Consider the following 21,498-nt stretch of genomic DNA (forward strand, 5'->3'; position numbering starts at 1 on the left):
GTGTTGCCTACCTTTAATTAACGGAAAAGGGGACGCACAGAAAGAGGAAATTTCTGCTTCCTATGCGTACCCTCTTCCGTCAAATCCACTTCCCCTTCCCATCCTTTCCTAATAAGAAAAGTGTGGAAAGGGAAAGAGGACTAAAATTAGGCCGCCGGCACCACACTCATCAGACGAAACGCGGAATTGCTTCCACTTCACGCCTGTCCTCTGTGTGGTCGTGATTTCACCGGTCGACCATTTCACCATTCGTGCACCCAAAAAACATTGTTGTTGCGGGATCTACCACTGTTAAGATGGCCTTCCTGAAATACTACGCTGCAAATTTTATTTTTAATTTCCGCGCGGTCGGAGTCTCGGGCGTCACCTAGTATTTTCAATAAAAGTATAAAACAGTTTTAAAGGCCGTACCATCCATTATATCAAGATTATAGAATAAATATTAAATAATCTGAGGCCAGAAATAAATAAATTATTAACTCTGCCTATCCAACATTAATATCCTATTCAAATAACACCAACAGCTTCGTATATAATTGCACGAGTTTGTCATCAATCATTCAGTTTGTGGGCCGTTATGGCAATCAAATGCAATCTAATGGTAATTGATGTTTATGACACTTATTGGTATTACACACTGATGGCACATCGACCTTCATCAGTGACCTTGAGCACAGTTAGCGACGCCTCAACGCCATTTAAATAACGTATTGTACCTTGTATATTTAGATATCCAAGATTTCCTATATCTGCAGAGGAAGAAAAGAAAGTGCTTCTAAAAAATTCTTAAGAATTCTACTGCATTTAGGTCGATTACTAGCATCGTTCTTTATAATCTAACTTTATTTAATATAGCTATCGCCCGCGACATTGTCCGCAAGGAATTAAAAAAAAACTTATTAAGTAATCCTATGTGTTCTTCTAGACAATGTTCTACAACTATGCCAAATCTCTTTAACAGTTCAGGAAATACCTTCTAACAAACATCCATCCATCTAAACTTTTGCATTTATAATATTAAAGTAAGATTTATTCATGCGTGTACAAAAATCTGTCTTTTTATCCAATGTCTAATTTTATTTTGACTGTGAGATATATTTAATTTGATGCGGGAATACCAAATAAATGATGTCATAATATTATTAATGATACAAACTATCATCACATCGTTACGTCACCTATATCGTTCTAATGAAATGATAGGAATGTGTGAAAAATAAAGTTAATCGTTTCTCCGGCCCATAAAGCGCGCTGGCAAAACTTATTGACATCGCGCCACCAGTTTTTGCGACAACGATTTATGTGCAGCACTGTACCGACGCAATTGAAGCACTCTTTCATAATATGACTTATGTTTGCAACAATTAAAGAAAATCAAATGTACAGTCGCGATCGAAATACATTTGAGACAACGTGTAAGTAAAAAAATAAACTTTTGTCTGGTTGGTTTTAAAATTTAAAAAATGCGTATTATTAATGTTAGTATTCCTCATTAAACTGGATCTTTGTAAAAATAATTTTTGTATTCTAATTAATGTATACAAAATCTTACGAATATTATAAATGCGAATGTTTGGATGGATCGCCAGAACAGCTCAATAGATCTTGATGAAATTTGGCACAGATGTAGATGATAGTCTGGAAAAACACATAGGCTACTTATTATGTTTTTTTTTATTTCCGCGCGGACGGAGTCGCGGGCGACAGCTAGTCATTAAATAAATATACAAAACATTCACAAAAATAATAATAAAACAAAAAACAGAAGTTCCCAAAAAGCATTCAACAAAGAAGCCATTTAATTTATAGAATTTTAAGATAAGTTATCAACACAAGTCATAAATCAAAATTAATTGGATGAAAATGTAAAATAAAAAATGTTTATTCCCATTACGTAAACGTAATGAATCGATAAAACAGTCAAAGTATAAATAATTAGCAATAAACGAACATTAGCGGTTTTTTTTATAGTTTATTTCCGGTTACAAATAAAAACCGAATACTACAAATTATCTAGTAACTAAATCTACTACGATTATTAATAGTATTTAAGAAGTTAATAAAAGATCACTATGGAATGTCTTTGAGGTAATTAGTGAGTAATATTAATAGATTATTTTGTATATTAAATCGATGATTTTTGTTAATTGGTAACTATTGAATGGTTAATTAGTGTGGGTAGATTATTCCAGTATGCGTGTAAACACTTGTAATGTATGACCACTTGTGATTACTTAATTAGAAAAACATGATTAGAGATTAGAGTAATAAAGACCTGATTTTATTATACTAAAGCCAACGATGAATATAAAATACTAGTTGTTGCCCATGACTCTGTCTGTGTGTAATTAAAATACTGTAATGGGTAGCCTCTGTGTTCTTCCAGACAATGTTTTACATCTAAAGTACGATGACAAATGCAACTGTCACTGATACAAAAAAGGGTGACCCGCTACAATAATGATAAAGACAATTTGATATTGAATAAAAAAATGTAATCTCGACTAACTTTTAATTGTAAAAACTCGATTCTACTACATCACTATTTATTTGGGACTAAAAACCTGCAACACTGAAAATGTCATTTTACTGACTGGAATTAATAATCTTACTTTATGTCAAATCTCTTTAGCCGTTCTGGAGATACCTTCTAACAAACATCCATACATCCATCTACAGGTTCGTATTTATAATATTATTAAGATAGTTTTTTAGAAATCGGTCTCGGCTTCGTTTGGTTACCCAATGACAGGAAAAAACAGCAACTAGGTTATTCAGTAAAATTGAAACGTTTGAAACAAAAAATATATATTTTTCCTGTTGCCATTTGTGCACGACTGTACTTTCCAGTTAGTACTTTTAATAATATCTAGTTTGTGGTACAATTATAAATCACTGAGCTGTTATAAAAAGTGGTCACCAAATTGATAGTATCAGCTTGTTACTAGATCTGCACTATCTTTGTGGCGAGTTTGAATCGTTCTTTTTATTAATACTCGTAGAATATTCTTTTCGAAAATAATATCCCTATTAAACAATAAGCTAAAAGACAGAACCCAGAGTCTTTAAGTGGTCTTCTTAGTGTAGATTTACTGAGGAAGGTCTTCCTCAGTGACTAATTAGCGACTCTAAATAAAGTAAGACAGATAACTTACAAAATATAAATCTTAAATTCCGTACCAAATTTTCTTTATTCCTTCATATTTTCTGGTACGGAATGGGAATTATAGTAAGAGGTGTTCAAATGTTATCGTACTCATTAGTACTACTCAGGTACGGACCGGTTTACTTTGTCTACGGAGATTTATGTCACTTCAATTAAGTTTTTTCTTCAAATAATATTGCGCGATGTTTGTTAATCGATATGGAAATGTTGCTTAAATTAATGTACACATCCTTATAATTTAATAATCATCGACTACGAATATGTCCACGCAAATAAAAAAAGCTTTACATGTAGCCTACGTGTTCTGCCAGGCTATGTTCTACATTTGCTGTCGCACGCAACTCTGTTCGCGCGGAATTAAAAAATTAAAGCTAATAGGCCTATGTGTTCTTCCAGACTATGATCTACAACCATGCTAAATTTCATCAAGAACCATTGAGCCGTTTCACAGATACCTTCAAACAAACATCCGTCCATCCATTCATCCATCCATCTAAACATTCGCATTTATAATATTATATTAGGGTAAAAGCCGGATAGTTGCCTCGAACGGATACATGCCTCAGTTTCAAATGCTCTATGTTAGACGTATTGACTGTGTTTCTTTTTGATCATAATTAAAAGCGTCCCCCTCGCAGGCCTTAGTGCCGCATAAGCCGTTGAAATAGGGGTATGTGTTTTGTCCGTGTGAGAAAACATCTTCCGCGGCGATACATTGACGAGCGCCAGAATTATATTGGTAAGTAATCTCTGTTAAATATTTTTATAACTGATTGCGATTTCAGTCAAAAATACATTTTTTTGAGTTCATTATAGTTTAAATTGCACTGTTTATTAGGTTTTATTGTTAAATATGTTTTATATATTTCGTAAATAAAAAGGGCAAGTATCCGTATCGAATCGGATAGTTGCCCTACTGTCTTTGGCGGATTGTTGCCCTGCGGCAACTATCTAACTATACATTGTTAACAAGCAAAAACAGATTTTTTTCTTACTTATTTTTTTCATTTTCTTTTACTATTTTTTCTTGGTGATTTTTTATTTGATTTAACCATAGTTAATCTAAAATAAAATAAATACTCAACAGCAAAATGCCGAAATAGGTGTGAGGCAAGCTGAGGGCTTATCAATTCAAAGAGCGAAGGGTCTAAGCAGAGCCAAATTTTTTGATCTGCTCATAACCGTCTTAACTGATAACGATTTGCTAGATAAGCCGGATCGAATTTTCAATATGGATGAAAGCGGTGTCCAACTCAACAATAACCCAGGTAAGGTAGTGGCCAAGAAAGGTACTAGAACAGTGAAATCACTTACTTCCGGTGAAAAAGGAGAAACAATTACCATTGTTGCGAACCGAAATAAATAATAACATTACATTTTTATTTTGGACACTTATTTACTATTTTGGAGTCAATTATTGTTATAATTTTATAATTATAATTTAACTTTAAATAATACTTAATAAAAAATTGTATTTAATAATAAAAACTGATTATTTAAATTAACATAAGTTCATTTTTATTTGAAAATAAAAACAGACGGGCATCTATCCTCACATTGGGCAAGTATCCCCCCAACCGTTTTTTAACGTTAGGCTAGTATCCGCTATAGTTGGCAACTATCCTCTTTTTTAGAGGTCATATTAAAGTGGATTTTCTTAAAATTTATAATATTTATAATGTTTTTATAGTTAGGGTATGTTAGAAGATTAATGAACTATGTTGGAGAATACACTTTGAATAAAAAATGTATTGGTACACATTTTTTAAAGGAGATTTTTAAAAAGTGTGGCAACTATCCGGCTTTTACTAGTAAGATTTCTATACGATCCGTTGGACCGTTCAGGAGATACCTTCAAACAAACATCCATCCATTCATCCATCCATCAAATTATTTATAGTATTAGTAAGAAGTAAGATAATAGATTGATTTTTAGCCTAAAAAATCTCATAATAAATCAGTTTAATTAATTACAATTGATGTTATAGATACTAGATTTAAATTCTTTCTTAATATGTAACCAAGGTCTTATTTGCATATAAATCAAAGGCAACAGGGTCACAGTTGCGCCACCTATCGTATAAAAACGACTAACACTAATCAATCATGACTATATCAATTAGGTAGACCAAGACGTGACCTAAATTAGGTCTTGTCATATTTTAATTATATTGAACACCATTTAATACAATGTTTACCTTGAAAATATACTTTTACAGATGTAATTAAATTATAAACAAATAGGTATTTATTATTACATATTTTTTAGGACTTATGGGAGTCTTCCTAAAAACATAAACGCGAATGTTTGGCTGGTTGTTTGTTACAAGGTATCTTCAAAACAGCTGCATGGATATCACTTGAATTTGGCATAGATGTAGAACATATCCTAAATGAATACATAAGCTACTAATTTTAAAAAATCTTTGTTTTTTTTTTAATTCCGCGCGTATGGAGTCGCGAGCGACAGCTAGTTATAAATTGATTCGTAATCTTAAAGTTACTATTACTTTAATTATTAAATGTTAATAAAGATATATTGATTTTAACGAAATAAATTAGAAATTCTTAATGTCAGGGGTATTCAACGTTATTCAGGTTATTTACACATCTTGAAAATTGTACTAAGCGTCGGCAATTGCACAGACAGAGGTGATCAACTGTTTTACTTGAGGTTATGAGATCTTTTGGCTGTATATTATATGAAACCTTATGATCGACGTAGAAAATACAAGTAATAGAAAGCACTATTGTACTTTAACGACGTAAAAAGGAAATTACAAAATTATAGAATGCAACAACGATAAAATTTACACGCTAAGTCCTTACCACTATTTATTAGTACTAATAATTTATAAAAAAAGGTCAAAATATATTTTATTTCCTGTTTTAAACTCTTTCTCTTGGTTAATTGATCACTGTCACTTATAAAAATTCGCACTATATGAAGGTAAGAAAGTAAAGGAATTCGTAGCTTTTCTAGGGTTAAAATTAATTCTTAGTAGGTATGTACGTTATTTCAAATCACTTATAATCCCACACATAAAACATATTAAAAAGCTATAGTTAATACAAAATCGATGAGCGGACGAATTTTTTTAGCCTTGTAAAAAGTAACAACTGCTTAAAGGTTTAGAACCTCTGATCCGCGCAATGCAATTGACATGTCTGCCAGCCGGCTTACGTCCGCCGCGTAATCTTTTGTTATTCATAACTAATGTGATTTTTAAATAAACCTCTTACAGAAAAATGGAAAATGGCGGTTGTCTATGTTACATCGTATTAAAAATCTATATATATAAAAGTAAGTCGTGTTAGTTACACTATTTATAACTCAAGATCGGTCGAACTGATTTAGCTGAAAATTGATGGGGAGGTAGCTTAGAACTAGGAAACGGACATAGGATAATTTTTACCCCGTTTTCTATTTTTTATTTCGCGCGGACGGAGTCGCGGGTAAAAGCTAGTTATTAATAACTAGACAGATAAAAAAACTCATGAGATTTGTTTTTAATTTATCTTGCAATCATTTTACATGATTTTATTTCCTACGTCCTAGAGATCAGTTTTTAAAAAGTAAAAAAAAAAATTAAAATTCGAAGGTGTCAAATCTTTAATCACATTTTGCGCTCCATCGATTATTCATACATATATTATTGTGTATAACACCGTGTAAGTTTTAAAATTCCATTCCACGTGATAATGTCAATTAAACAAACTATACATAAAGTTAACAGTAGGTGACTTAATGACATACGACATGCCCAATGATTCGTTGAAAATTGTTTCGAACGACATGTAATGTTTAAGCATACATTAAGTATACTTGAAGAATACATGCATACGATTAGTCCGGTGGCATTGTATTAAGACCTGTCGATATGCCATTGTCTCGGTGAAAGTTGCTTTGAAAAGGCAAGCTTTCTTACAAGTTCATTTATGATTGATATACATGTTTTGAGTAGCATTTAGATGCTTAATGGAATCTTTTTCGAAACCAGTTCTGTACTTATTTAAGCGGACTATATTAAATATAAGATTATCTAAACATTTGTCGGTAATCTTAAACTTTATAATTGTCGTAAAACGAAGGAAGTTCTAATTTAATTTAACATAAATAGATACTCTTAACACGGTTGATAACATTTTGTAAGGTTTTTTTACTACAAGGCCATGTACTTTACGATGTTATACGATGTGACGATGTGCTTGCGCGATGTTATAAAGTAAGTTTATATGTCCATTTTATTTTGAAAATTAAATAATTATATATATAAAAGAAAGTCGTGTTAGTTACACTATTTATAACTCAAGAACGGCTGAATCGATTTGACTGAAAATTGGTGGTACCTGCCCAGCTTAGAACCAGGAAACGGACATAGGAAAATTTTTACCCCGTTTTCTATTTTTTATTCCGCGCGGACGTAGTCGCGGGTAAAAGCTAGTTTATTATAAAAAAAATTAACCAATTAACTTTGAGTATACTACAACAAAATTAAATAAATGAATTTTAATTACATCATATTGTTTTTTTCTTTTGTTATATTATCCTCAGCACTTTAACGGTCGGCAATAAATCAAGGATACTTCCTGACTGATCCCTAAGGAATACGTCTATTAACAATGACTGTAAATTAAAATGTCCAATGTTAATTTGTGATCCTACTTAGTAATAAACCGTCTCTTCTAATTAAAGGATCAAGAATTTCAAATCATTAATCCCCTTTATTATCAACACAATACATTTTATCTACTGTTATTTAAACGAGTTGCTTTCTGAACGGCCGAAATCAAGAGATCGGATTTTACATTTCTTATCCGCGTTATTTTCGATTAACATATTAATTCATTCAGTTTAAATTGTTTTAACGCAGGGTGCAAATCGAGTCTAATACGTTCCTCAAACCATATTTTACAATGAACCGACAAAGACTGTTCCCGCCTATTTGAGAGAGTAATGTATGACTTGTCCGTAAGGCGGCGTTACTGCGCCGATGACCTAGTATTACGATTTTTGGAATTTAGAATATTTTTCCCGCCATAAAAAGCATATAGAAATAAGACAGTTGTCAACACTGCCCGTCAATAAATGTTGCCAGCTGGTGTACTATCGAAACAAATATTTTTAGTCAATGATATAATATCATAATCAATTATTTTTATCCATGATTTAAAATTAATTAGTTTTCTTTTTCAAATTCTATTATGCTATGGCTGGTAAAAATAATTACCTAATTTTATAAAAAACAAGCAAGTTTTTTTGTATTTGGGATACAAAAAGCTTAATAATATTACAAAAAGTTATGACTACCTAAAAAGTTCGTATTCTTCAAAGACAAAAGAAAGACACAAAAATGTCTATATTAGTTTCCTACCAAGCAACAATTGTGTAGGTAGGACACCCTTTGCTAATGTAGACAAGACCCAACCCGCCCACGCTATGATTACTAGACATTCGTTAGCTCCTGCCAACTGACAGCAGTCAGCGACGTCCGTTTCCTGCCACTTCCTGCCAACTACTGACGCACCTAATCAACCTCGTAGGTAACAAGGCAGGGGACTATCGCCTTTATAGATTTTACTTAGATAAACTATTTTACTGTATACTTGTTGTTGGAAATAAGTTGTTGGTTATATTTAATTAAATCAAATGGTTTGTAAACATTTGTAAGAGATTCTATACGGGACTCATATATTAGACTACTATCCTTCGGTTTCTGAGACCAAAATATTCGTTTAAAACTTATTGTTATCTTTGTTTTGTCAAAGATAAAAACAGGAATGATGATATGTTTCATTCAGAGGTCTCAGAAACCCACATTAAATCAGCTAATAATTCTGATAACTTACAAATTATTTGAAGTTGAAATAACTGTATCGTATGTTTATGAATCCATATTATTATTTTTTCTTATATCAACGGCACATTTTCATCGGACAGATCTTAAAAAATACCGCATCTTACCGTGTCTTTCTTGCAACAAATTAATCAGATCATTAAAATGGTATCCCGAAGTTCGCAAAAGAATAATGCATTGTAAAATAATACAAAAGGCAGTCAATAAAACATGAGATTGTAACGGCGATGCACTGAGCCAATTCGCAAGGTCGAGTCGGGAGCGAGTCAAAGCGGCTGCCGCACCGGATTCCCTCATCCCTTAAGCGGTACACGTTACTACGGTAACTAGAACGAAATTCACTTTCCAAGACGATAAACGAGCTTAATAGAATAGAATAGTGGAATTAAATATGTATGAAAAATTTATATTTAGAGCTCATAAAATTATTAGCTCATTAGCTAGCATGAGCTCATTTAATTATCAGTACGTTTAATGACCCTTGACGTATCCAAAGGGCTACTGAACCACTACATTTCAGTTCTAGTGTGCGGTCTACATCTTAGTCATTGATGTTGCTGACATAACAATTCTTAGATAATTCTAGAACTTAAATAAACAAATGGTAGTGGATAAAGCGAGTATCTTTTTGCTCGACAATTCGGCGATACATCATTTCGGGTAAGTGAGGGAACGCGGGCACGGAGAAGCTAAGCGACCAGTTTGCGCGTGTTCATGCACCTGTGCCAACACGCGAACATTATTCGGTACACTTGAGCATATAGCTGTGGATTTATTTGACGGTTGAAAGCAGTTTTTGGGTGGTCAAAATCTAGAGTAATCAAGTATTGTCCATACTATAGTATACTTTAGTAGCATGTCTTTTAAGCCGTTTTATTTACTGGCTACTTATTGTGAACAGCAGTAACAAAATTTGTTACATCTATAAAAAGATTAGTATGTAATAAAATGAAATCTTTTCTCTGTTTGAAACGAATGATAATAGAATTATTTACTGCACCGAGACACTTTTACGATGCGAAATTGCGAAATTAAATTTGTTTATTATTTTTATCTTTAAATAATTACAACTCAAAGTTGTTTTACATGGAATAATAGAGAGATTTAGCCAAGGCAAGTTGGATCATACGATAGTAAAGAAATGTTATTGGTTTTAAATTTAAACAGCAAGAATCTAGAGACACAATAATTACGTCTTACAAATAATTTTCTGTTATTTTTTCGTAGCATCTTGCGACGGATGTTCATGGGTGGTTATGTAATAGCGGATAAACCGTATAATTCTTTGAACTTTTTTTTTACAATAACAACTTCATTATGTCCATCACAACAGTCTTTGTTTATCAGACTTGTTATTCCAGTCGACAATAAATAAAAAAAACAAAGACAGTACAGTACCCGTGGCATTGACGCAACTAAAACGCCAGACTGTGTCGATAATCGATTCAATCGACTAAATTAATCAATCTCTCGATTGCAGAATAAATCGTCTTAATTCCCAGATCCCGATAACGATGCATCGATTACATTTTTAAATTGACAGCAATCAGCTGCAATGATTCGAATGAATCGAATAAAATCGAGATCGTTCAACCCAAATAGAGTTGATAACCTACAGCTTACAAAATAACTCGCTATTTAATTAAGGACAAAACAATGCGGTGATATGATTAAAGAGGGCAAATAATAAACAAACGCAACAATTGAACTTATCCAAAATCGTAATCTACTTTATGCGTTTAGAAATAAGAGTTGTTTTTCAGATAATAGTGTTTAATTAACTGCAATTACAAATTTGGTTGTTTTTAAAACAAAACAATTTAATGAAAAAGTTATTGAATGAATATAGAATTCTTTTAATTAAAATATAAACATTTTTATGATGTGTTTTAATTATACATTTAAAATGAATCATATTTTATTTAAATCATAAATGTAGAAACATTAAAAAACACAGAATGCTTTTTCACACTCGTAAAATGATTTACTTTTTACAAGTGTGAAAAAGTAGCTGTTCCAGAGCGGCTTCATCCGCTACAAATTTAATAAATTTTATAGGGCTTTTTATTACGAAAATAATTATTCAAAAATATGCTGTGATTGCTAAGATCCTACCTTACAAAGAAATGTGTGTACGCTTTATTATAACAAGGACTAGCTGTCACCCGCGTCTCCGTCTGCGTAGAATTAATAAAAAAACTTAATTTGTAGCTCATCTGTTCTTGAAACTATGTTCTATTTAACCTTCGGAGAGACATCCATACATCCACTAAAATATTTGCATTTATAATATTTCATATATGTACAAGACGGATTGCAATAATTATTTCACTATTAGAATGCTACATGAACACAGTGTGTATTAAATATTGGTACAAAATGTTAAATAAATGCTCATCCATGCGAAGCTAGGACCGGCTAGACTTTAATAAAGCTCGTTACAAAAGTTCCGAGTTGTTAATTACTACATGCTATAACTTTCAATGTCGGAAGTATGTAAGCACATTTTTCTCTTGCTTAGCACCTGACAACTAATACGACAAGCTATTTACGACCTGTCATTGCGACGGCGGTAGCTTTTATTTACAGAGGTACGGATACATTTGGAAATGGAACAGATAGCGGTTCTTTGACGTTACACATTTAAGATCTCATATTGACAGCATTTAATCAAATCTATATGTATAAAAGAAAGTCGTGTTAGTTACACTGTTTATAACTCAAAATCGGTCGAACTGATTTAGCTGAAAATTGATGGGGAGGTAGCTTAGAACTAGGAGACGGACATAGCAACTTTTTTATTTTGTGTGCATTTTTTTATTCCGCGCGGACGGAGTCGCGGGTAAAAGCTAGTGCTGTATATTAAAAAAAGCATCGCGAAAAATAAACTTGTGATCTAATGTTTGAAATAGTGGCGTCTGCTTTTGACCATAATTATATTATAATTAATGTCAATTTTGTCACGTAATTTCTATTACCAACAAATATTTGCATTTAAACCTTAGTAAATATTATAAATGTGAATGTTTAGATGGATAGATGGATGTTTTTTTGAAGGTATCTCTAGAACGGCAACATGGATCTCGATGAAATTTAACATAGAGGTAGAGGCTAATCTGGAACACATAGGCAACTAATGAAGTTTTATTTTAATTCCGCCCGGACGGAGTCGCGAGCATCAACTAGTATTTTCTATAAATCATCATCTACATTTTTAATAACACAGGCAAAAGTACTTTTCAAAACCAAATTATTCGATTCCCTTTACGATAGCGTGGTGCCGATTGTAAGCCTTGACTTTGCCGAATAAAACTTGTTTGCAAATTGCAACGATCGTATCAATTCCAAAATGCCAAAGGAAAGCTGATAAGGTCATTATAATATTACCATACGCCCTTTTATTGATTTCGGCCATAATTGTTGATAGATAAAGATAATTTTCATTTTTAATTTCTTTTTTTTTGTGTTGAGACTGGCAGCTAAATGATTTATAAAAAACCAAATTCTAAAGACATTTAAAGAATTTTCCTTTTAAAAAATCTCCGTTTGTCTTACGCGTATATGCCTTATACACGCTTATAACAAAACACGATATGCCAAATTAGTCAATATATAAAATAGCCCAGAGCTAAATTGCAACTAAGTAGATTTAACATAAAAGAAACGAAATTATTAAAACAAAAAATAACAAAGTAAGGGTTGTACGAGCCTCAATCGATAGCTTTATCGATATATCTGAATTTCCAATTATGAAAATTGTTGATAAATATTCCATCAACTTGCACCAATCAGAATAATGGAGTTATTTTACAAGGAAGCCACGAAGTAGTTAGCAGGTGTAAATTGCTGTATTAAAACAGCGTTGCGATCAATCTGGCTGTCGCTACCGACGAACACCATGCATATTTATCGACAAGTTTGCACGACGCAGAATTTATAGCACATCACTAAATGCCGCGTTATTTTATTCTGGTATTTAACACATTCAATATTAAAGCAAAAGTAGTTAGAATTCCTTCAAAGCATTTTAACTAGTTGTCGCCCGCGACTCTGTCCTCGCGGAATAAAGAACAATCTTAATTAGTAGCTTATGTGACCTTCTAGATCTAGATTATGCTCTACATCTATGCCATATTTAATTGAGATCCATTGCGCTATTTTGGAGATACCTTCTAACATCCATCCATCCATCTAAATTATCATCATCTATCTATATATATAAAAGAAAGTCGTGTTAGTTACACTATTTATAACTCAAGAACGGCTGAATCGATTTGACTGAAAATTGGTGGGCAGGTAGCTTAGAACCAGGAGAGGACATAGGATAATTTTTACCCCGTTTTCTATTTTTTATTCCGCGCAGACGGAGTCGCGGGTAAAAGCTAGTTTATAATATTAGTAAGATTTCATTTCAAATATTATTTCAATATAGTTTTTAATAAAATGTCGAAAATTTTACGATAATAATTTTGTGAATTATTTATTCGTTTCGATTACTTCTATATGTTGATTTTCTTATAAGAAATATAGAATCAAAACATTTTCTTTAATACATTATTAATTTTAATATTCAAACAAATTATATTAAGACGTTTTAATACAAAGATTGTTTAATTTAGGTATGTATATTCAATAGCCTCGCATTACTAACATGTACTTTGAAGGTATAAAATAATTTTCCTTGTTTTACTTTATCGAGGATACCTTTCTCTTAGTAAAAAGTTAAATAACTCTATAACATCGTGGTTTAAATCAAACATAATAACTACGCGGTGTATATTAACTTAATGGCGGCTATTATATAAATTTCCTTTGATAATATTTATTTGTAATTTAGCAATCGTTAAATTAAACGTTATAAGTGTTTATTGGGTTTTTTTATTGAGGTTTATCAATTTTATTACTGGTTACTATAATAGTTATGTAAATCCTCGTATGACGTAACCGGAATAAAATCTTTTTACGCATAATTTCTATTTAATGTGTTGTAATTAAGATATTAAGGGCTTGATTTAGTTAACAAAAATGGTTTGTACTAGTATATCCAAATTGAGTAAACACTACATTTGTATCATTTTAAAAAACTTTGGTTCTGAGATAACGTGTTTCATGGAAATTTTTCGGTAGTGCGAACTTACTGTTTAAGCAGAATTTAAGTTGGATAAAATTTTATAGAAAACTAGCTTTTACCCGCGACTCCGTCCGCGCAAAATAAAAAAATGCACACAAAATAAAAAGTTCCTATGTCTGTCTCCTAGTTCTAAGCTACCTCCCCATCAATTTTCAGCTAAATCAGTTCGACCGATCTTGAGTTATAAATAGTAAAACTAACACGACTTTCTTTTATATATATAGATTAAAAGGAAAGGAGAAAGATTTTAACAAGCAAAATATATTTCAACAAATATAAAGAAAGACTTTACTAGTCATCTTTCTTACATCAATAAATCCCAATCAAGTATGAATATCCGTCAATTTATTTTAACACGTCATGTGAAGTACAAAAAGCTTTCATGTTTAGTGTTATAATAAAAAAAATAATGATAACCGAAAACGTAACGTGTTAATAACGAACGTATAACCATCGTGGTACATCACTAGTAATGATGGTGGGCCGGTTTCGCCGGCGGCTAACGAGGCGGGCATTTTTGGACATCCCCTTTACGAAGTAATGATATCGGTCTTGACTTGTGTCACTTTAGCATTGCCCCGAATTGGCATATACAAATTTCTTCAACGTTAAATATATAAATAGGAATATAATGTATGTATGTGTGTATCAAATGAACTTTATTGAATAATTAACCAAGTAAAATCCAGATATATCCAGAAAACTAACAGAAGTAAAAGAGTAGGTATAGAAAATTGGCTGAATTAAAACTTGATTGATATTTTCATTAAAAACAGAAACAAAAACAACTAATAATATATCCATAAATAATGTGAACTCAACACAAAATATTGAGGCATATATTATCGTAAAAAACTGGTATCTATACTTCGAGTTCCGGTTCGCAACAGCAAAAGTGGTATTAAAAACCGGACGTCATGTAATAGTAAGGCCAGTCCGGTTTAACTTAACCGTTATTAACTGCGGTCACGTATTCGCCATTTTTAAGTGTCACTACAATATCTGGAGCAACAGATATACTCGTAGCTAATTGTATATATGTGTAATAATGTACTGCCGCGTTTAACGATACTTAATCGTCACAAAGGAAGGGCCTTGGTTTAAATTAACAATAAGAAAAATTTCGAACATAATTCTTTAAAGCATCAAATCATACATTTAGTCAAGTTCTTTTGATACATTCTTCACCAGTAGCAGATTGAATCTGAGATCCGAAATTCACTTGTTCGTACCTTCAATATAAAAATTATCAGTGGTCAGCATCATAGTATTTACGTACTGCTGTTCCATAATAAATCCGTCTGTGTCTTGATGCGGACCTCCGATTGCTATTTATAGGGGTTAATCTGACATCTGTGGTGTGGGTCGAACAATTGCAAGGCGCGACTTTCACACTCTTCGCATTTTAGGAACCTTTACCTCTGGTTTACTGTGCATAATCGCTCTCAAAGATCGTATGCGTCTCGACTCGAGTACTTTCTTTTACAAATGCCAGATGACGCCACTAAATTTATGTTGACTGTCAATATTTATTGTCCTACGCTCACACCTACGTAATTGTAAATAAATTATGTCAGAACATATTTTTATTAAAGCAAAGTCTTTGCATAATCGCGATAAATTGAAAAACGATTGAACGTAATTTTATACGGTTTTCACTAATAGACAAAGTGATTTGGTGGAAGGTTTTATTGTATGATTTTTTAGGTTTCATATAAATTGGCTGAAATACGACAAAAAATTAAATGAAATTGGAGGAATAATCTGCTATTTTACCCTGGAATTTTATGTTGATCGAAATCTGTAATAGCTTTACAAGTGAACCCTTTCCTTCCCTTTCTATTATCAAGATTCAGAAAGTGTTCCAATAAAATTGCAAACGATCTTCCCAAAAATTCTCGTCTTCATATTTTTATATTTACTCGTGTATTCCTACGTCTAGATCGTTGACCTATAATTTAGTGTGTAGCCCCACACTGCCGGGTGCTCCTAGTGCCAAGAAATCGAAACATGAGTATTATGACTCTACTAATAGAACAAAAATGACTTTTGTATTAAACCGTTGACGATATCGCGAAATTCATGATTCGCCCACACTTTCTTGCAATGATCCAGAGTTTTACAAGAATAAAAGAAAATGGAGATATGGCGTCAAATCTTACAACACAACGCAAAAGCAACGCCGTTCCACTCATTTGATCTTTCTTGCTAATCCTATTTTAATCCTAATCCTATTGGTACTAAAAATAGCATGTTTAAGAAAATAATTTCTTTAGGAATACTTTTATAATGTATGTAATATCAAATGCTAAGTGATAATATACAAAATTTATTTTACAAATCTAAAAAGAAACGTTTTAATCGACGCTACTTTTGATCTTGTACATCACGTGTAATTTCGTAACCGCCTAACAATCAACAGAATTAAACAAACGAAGCAAAGTACACCATTGTTAGAGTATCGCAATCGTTACTCGTTACTGACGGTATCGATAAAATGCAATTAGTTCACAAAAGACCTGCCATCATAGCCGACGCCACTGAGATATCAAATACAATAATTGATAGAATCAAAATCGATTCAGTAACGCTCTAAGAATCGTAGTCCGGTTAAAGGTGGCTGATAGCTTTATTTATACTAATTACTAATTGAACGTTCACTTGTTATTTAACCGTTAATCGTTAACTGTAAGCTTCCACTGGCGAAGTACTGGTACAAATTGCATAAGCATATTCACTAGACCAGGGATAGAGAACCATTGGTACGCTTGCCATTAACGCTACGCTACGGAATGAAAGTGGAATACCTCTGCTACATGCAACATTTTTTTAGACAAATGGCACGTTGATAGTTAAAGATTTGCCATCCATGCCTTAGACAATTTTGGCAGTGGAAATTCATATTAAGTCAAAGGGGGATTTTTATGCTGATAAGCTTTATTAAGACGCCGATGACCTTTTAACAGATATGTTAAGTATACATGCATGATAATGCATGTATACTTAGAAAAAATCGGAAAATTGTTCTAACCACCTCATTCCGAGTAGTCACTAAGGTAGACTCTGAGTGTCAATTTAATATAAAAAGACTACACTACAGGACTGCTACCATTATAGAATGCGGCAGTTTCCATTCTTATTCTGTAATTTCGGAAAGTAAATTACCAATTAGTTTACCAATCATAACTGGTCCACTGTTAACGATGAAATTACTACGGGGAAGTGTTGAGAACTGTGTAATCATGACTGAAATTACTCGCGTTTAAAATACACAGCGTGAGAATTTTTTGGCACAAATATAGGTGGTCAAGTTCGACCTGCTATTGCTACAGTTAATAAGTTAAGATTCAATGTACCATATCTTGGACAAATTGAAGAAATTGATTCTTGCAAACATGACTGTGTTTAAAAAAACAGATGTTTATTGTGTTTTCTATAATCATACTGGCAGTTTCATCTTCATTTAAGATTTTTCCAACAATTTTACATTCACAATGTTTTTTTATATCATTGTCGCTGCCAATAGACATCCGCAATGCGTTGCCTTTAATCGTAAGAAGAGGAGAGGAGGCACAGAAAGAGGATATGTCCTCTTCCTGTGCGTCCCCGTCCGCACCGCATCTCTCATCCGTCAAATCTATTTCCCCTTCTCACCCTTTTCTTATAAGGAAAGGATGGGAAGGGGAAATAGATAGAGTGCTTCCCATCCTTTCCTTATAAGAAAAGGGTGGGAAGGAAACGTGGATTAATATTAGGCTATGTCGTCGTCGTCCGTGATAATAGTTCTAGAACAAATAAACTTGAATAACTTCCTTCTTCCTTTTCCTTTTTTTTGTATAAATCTAGGTATTTAAGCAATGTTGTGTTACACAAATTACACAAGTAATACGCGGGAGGTCTATATTTGCTAATCTTAAAGAACTCGTAGGTGGTCATAAAAATTTTGATTAACATTGATACTCGCATTTAAATTAAACTGAATGTAAAACTCAGAGTTCGTCGAATCCGTACGACGGTTTGATTGTAATCTGTATTCCAAACTTTTTTGTTAGGGTTCCGTTTAAAACTTTTCATTCGTCTCTAACATTGAAGATAAATGAAGAGAAGAAATAAAGAACATGTTTCTTTCGTGTAAATTGCATCGCAACTAGATCAAAAATCACCGATTTGTTCAAGTTATGACAACTTCAAGGATACAAGAAATTGATTACGTGTTAATTAATCTCCGAACAGCAGTTTAATTCCTGGTGATAATAAAAATACATTCAGAAAATCACTTGTTCAAGTATAAAACGGTCTTGCAAACTTTACGTGTCCCTAAAACTGACCAGAATTTATCAACTGTGTACGTTGCAGACTCACTCGTACTTTAAGAGGGCCATCAAAACCCTGTTTTACAACTTCTTAATTCCGCTCACCGGATAAAGATATCCAACCGTGGATTTCTGAGACCAAATCCCCGTTTAAAACATATTGTAATCTCTGTTTTTTTTTCAAAGATAATGACAGGAATGAAAATATGTTTTATACACATATAATATTAAGAGTTTTAGTCGTAAATGTCAGATAAAATTCCTAATATTACAATAATATTATGGAAAACCATCAAATGTAAGTTCTCAGAGAGAGTCATTCTTTAAACAAAGTAAATAAAAAGTCAAAATTAAGCTATCCAAATATAGGCCTTGCAATTAAATTTTATAATGAGAAAATAGAATGAGAGATAGAAAAAAAAAACAAATCAATTCTCCAGTAATAGGATATTCAATGCTTAGAGGCGTTCCACATTACAGTACAATCGTTATTTATATCTAAAATTCATATCAATGAATATACTTAATAGATACATCAGAGGCAAAAAGCTAATTTCCATGACATGGAATTGGGCAGCGGTATGTTACAGCTTTTATAGACTGATTAACTTATGTGACCCGGTACATAAATGAAACTAAAATATTAAACCTCATTAACGTCCTTTATATCAAAAGAAGTGTCACAAGAATCTTGTCGTGCCGTAGCTGTCTTGTCTTATGTGTTAATTTATATACCATGCAGGTTTTAGATATATTTATGACAGAACTTAACCCTTAAACAGCGCTTTTCTTACCGGGCCACATAAGTTTGTCGGACTATACGATAGCCATCGAGTACGACCACTGCTAGTAATAGCCGGGGGCAGTCTATAGACTCATTATCACGATTTGACAGCTCATGGGAGCATCGCCCAACGAAATATGTAATTAGAGTCTGGATTAAGACCGTTTCGTATTGTTTGTGGCTGTTAACGTATTATTTAGGTGTCTATTAGGTATCGTTCCGTCTACTCTTCTGGTTTGTATGATTTATGTCATTGTGAACGTAATTTGCGATACGGTGATCTTTGATTCTAATTAAGTATAATTAACGAATATAGCCAACATTGTAAAAATACTCTGCCTAATCGCTATTTACTGTAAAAGTATGACTTTAAAATTGTCTTTTAATCCATAACCAGATTTCACAGAAGTCGAACTGTCACTGTTAATCTGCGACGAAATTAATAGAGCACAGAGAAAGCGTTTAACCGACTGTGTTCCGACACTAATCGGAAGAATGTCCCATTTAGAACATTTCGAAATGTTACGCTTTTAAACTATCGGTTGCCGTTAATTTGTGGGAACTATCGCCGTCAAAAATTTTAACCTAAATCGATGTATTTTTCATTAAAACGACTACGGACTTCATGTAAATTATAACCTACCAAATTTCCAAAAATATTGTGATTTGATATCTAACAAAACAATTAGAATCAACCAAAAAATATTAGAGGAAAGTATAGGTAATTTTAAGCTGTATTTAGATTACAGACAAAACATAAATTCAATTAAACTCCGCAAAGCTTATGTTTCAGTAAAACATAAATAACACATAGCGAAATGTCAATATCAAGGTCCGTGTGAGTTCGGGCGCTTGCACCAGCCACGTCTAAATGCCGTCTGCCACAAATAACCATCAACGATGTTATTAACGCTACATAATGCTATTAAGACGTGTGAAAAAACATTCGCTAATTTTCCACATGTTGTTAAACAAGACAAAAAATTAAATAGAGCACATAATTGATGTCTTATTGCCATATAGTTGTTTAATGATTAATTGAACAGTTCCTTAGATATTACGTTTAATGAATTTCAGTGTAGAAGTTAGGCCTCGGGCACGAAACTTGTCGCAGATTTCTTAACCGCGACCTTAGTCTTGGATTATTTACTGTAAGCTGTGTTAATGATGATCTTCAAAAATACTTGAAGATCAATCTTAAGAAGTCCATTTTGAACACAACGTTTAACGTTTTAAGTGTGAGCAAGGGAGTAAATGTGAAGTGAAGCGTAGTAAAAAAAGACTTACTGTAAACGCCTTTGTCTTCTGTAGTACCGTTGACGGTGCCATCGGGCAACAGCTGGAGATATCGATTCTTGAGGAACATCTGTATGGTGCGCGAGGTGCCGGTGATGTGGCTGAGGTTGGCGGAGCGCTGCGCGCGCGGCTCGGCGGGGGCGGGCGCGGGGCCGGGCGCGGGGACAGGCGCGGGCGCGGCGGCGCACGTCGCCAGGGCCAGCGCCGCCACCAGCAGCCGCAGGGGGCGCGTCCGCGAGCGCATGACGCGCCGCGCCCATGGCAGACGCGCGGGCGCCGTCACTGCTCAGCGCCCCGCGAGGCCCGCATGCTTGCCGCCACGCATGCACGTCGACACGCGCTCGATACGGCACGGGCCTTACGCAGTCCCTTGCCGCACGCTCCTTTCGCACATCATAAGTCTCATAAGAATCACTCAATCACTGCCAGATATCGATTCAAGGCCGCGCACGTGAGGCATGTTAGACGTATTGCACCATGCGAGTTGGATTTGCGACAGCCCCGCGTATCTCGGCTTACTGTTAGCCGCAAACGAACTGAGGTTGCGCCGGCGCCGTCTCACGCTCTGCAACAAACAATTGGTTTCATGTTAATAATAGAATAGAATATCTATTCGCAAAATGTTTAGATTGAAAACCGATAGGACTGCGAGTAGGTGTCGGCTTGCAATCACAATCGATAATTGGACACAAAGATATTGTTTCGAAACATATTTGTAATACAACTGTAGGCGGGGAAATAATAGCGAAGGTAAGTATTGTGATAAATGCCATTCACCAGTTGGAAAAAGTCTAACAAAATGGTCCCCACAACGAATATAAAAAAGAACCAACAATACTTAACACAAGTGATGTTAAAAACAAAGACATCAAATAGATAAAGAGGACTAAAGAATTTAGTCATTAACCAACCGTTGACAACGTACGCGACGAATGACAAGACATGAACAT

General features: G+C 33.5%; 1 protein-coding gene across 1 annotated transcript in view; it reads right to left on the minus strand.

Annotated features, from left to right (window-relative positions):
- LOC106707687 (fibroblast growth factor 10) overlaps positions 1–20,792 on the minus strand; it is a 123,695-nt gene extending 102,903 nt beyond the window's left edge. Inside the window, exon 1 of the mRNA XM_045682223.1 lies at positions 20,540–20,792. Coding sequence (XP_045538179.1) covers positions 20,540–20,792 — 253 coding nt within the window. The remainder of the gene's footprint in view (positions 1–20,539) is intronic.
- Between the last annotated feature and the right edge of the window lie 706 nt (positions 20,793–21,498).

This window comes from Papilio machaon, chromosome 18 (assembly GCF_912999745.1).
Source record: "Papilio machaon chromosome 18, ilPapMach1.1, whole genome shotgun sequence".
NCBI classification, from domain to species: Eukaryota; Metazoa; Arthropoda; class Insecta; order Lepidoptera; family Papilionidae; genus Papilio; species Papilio machaon.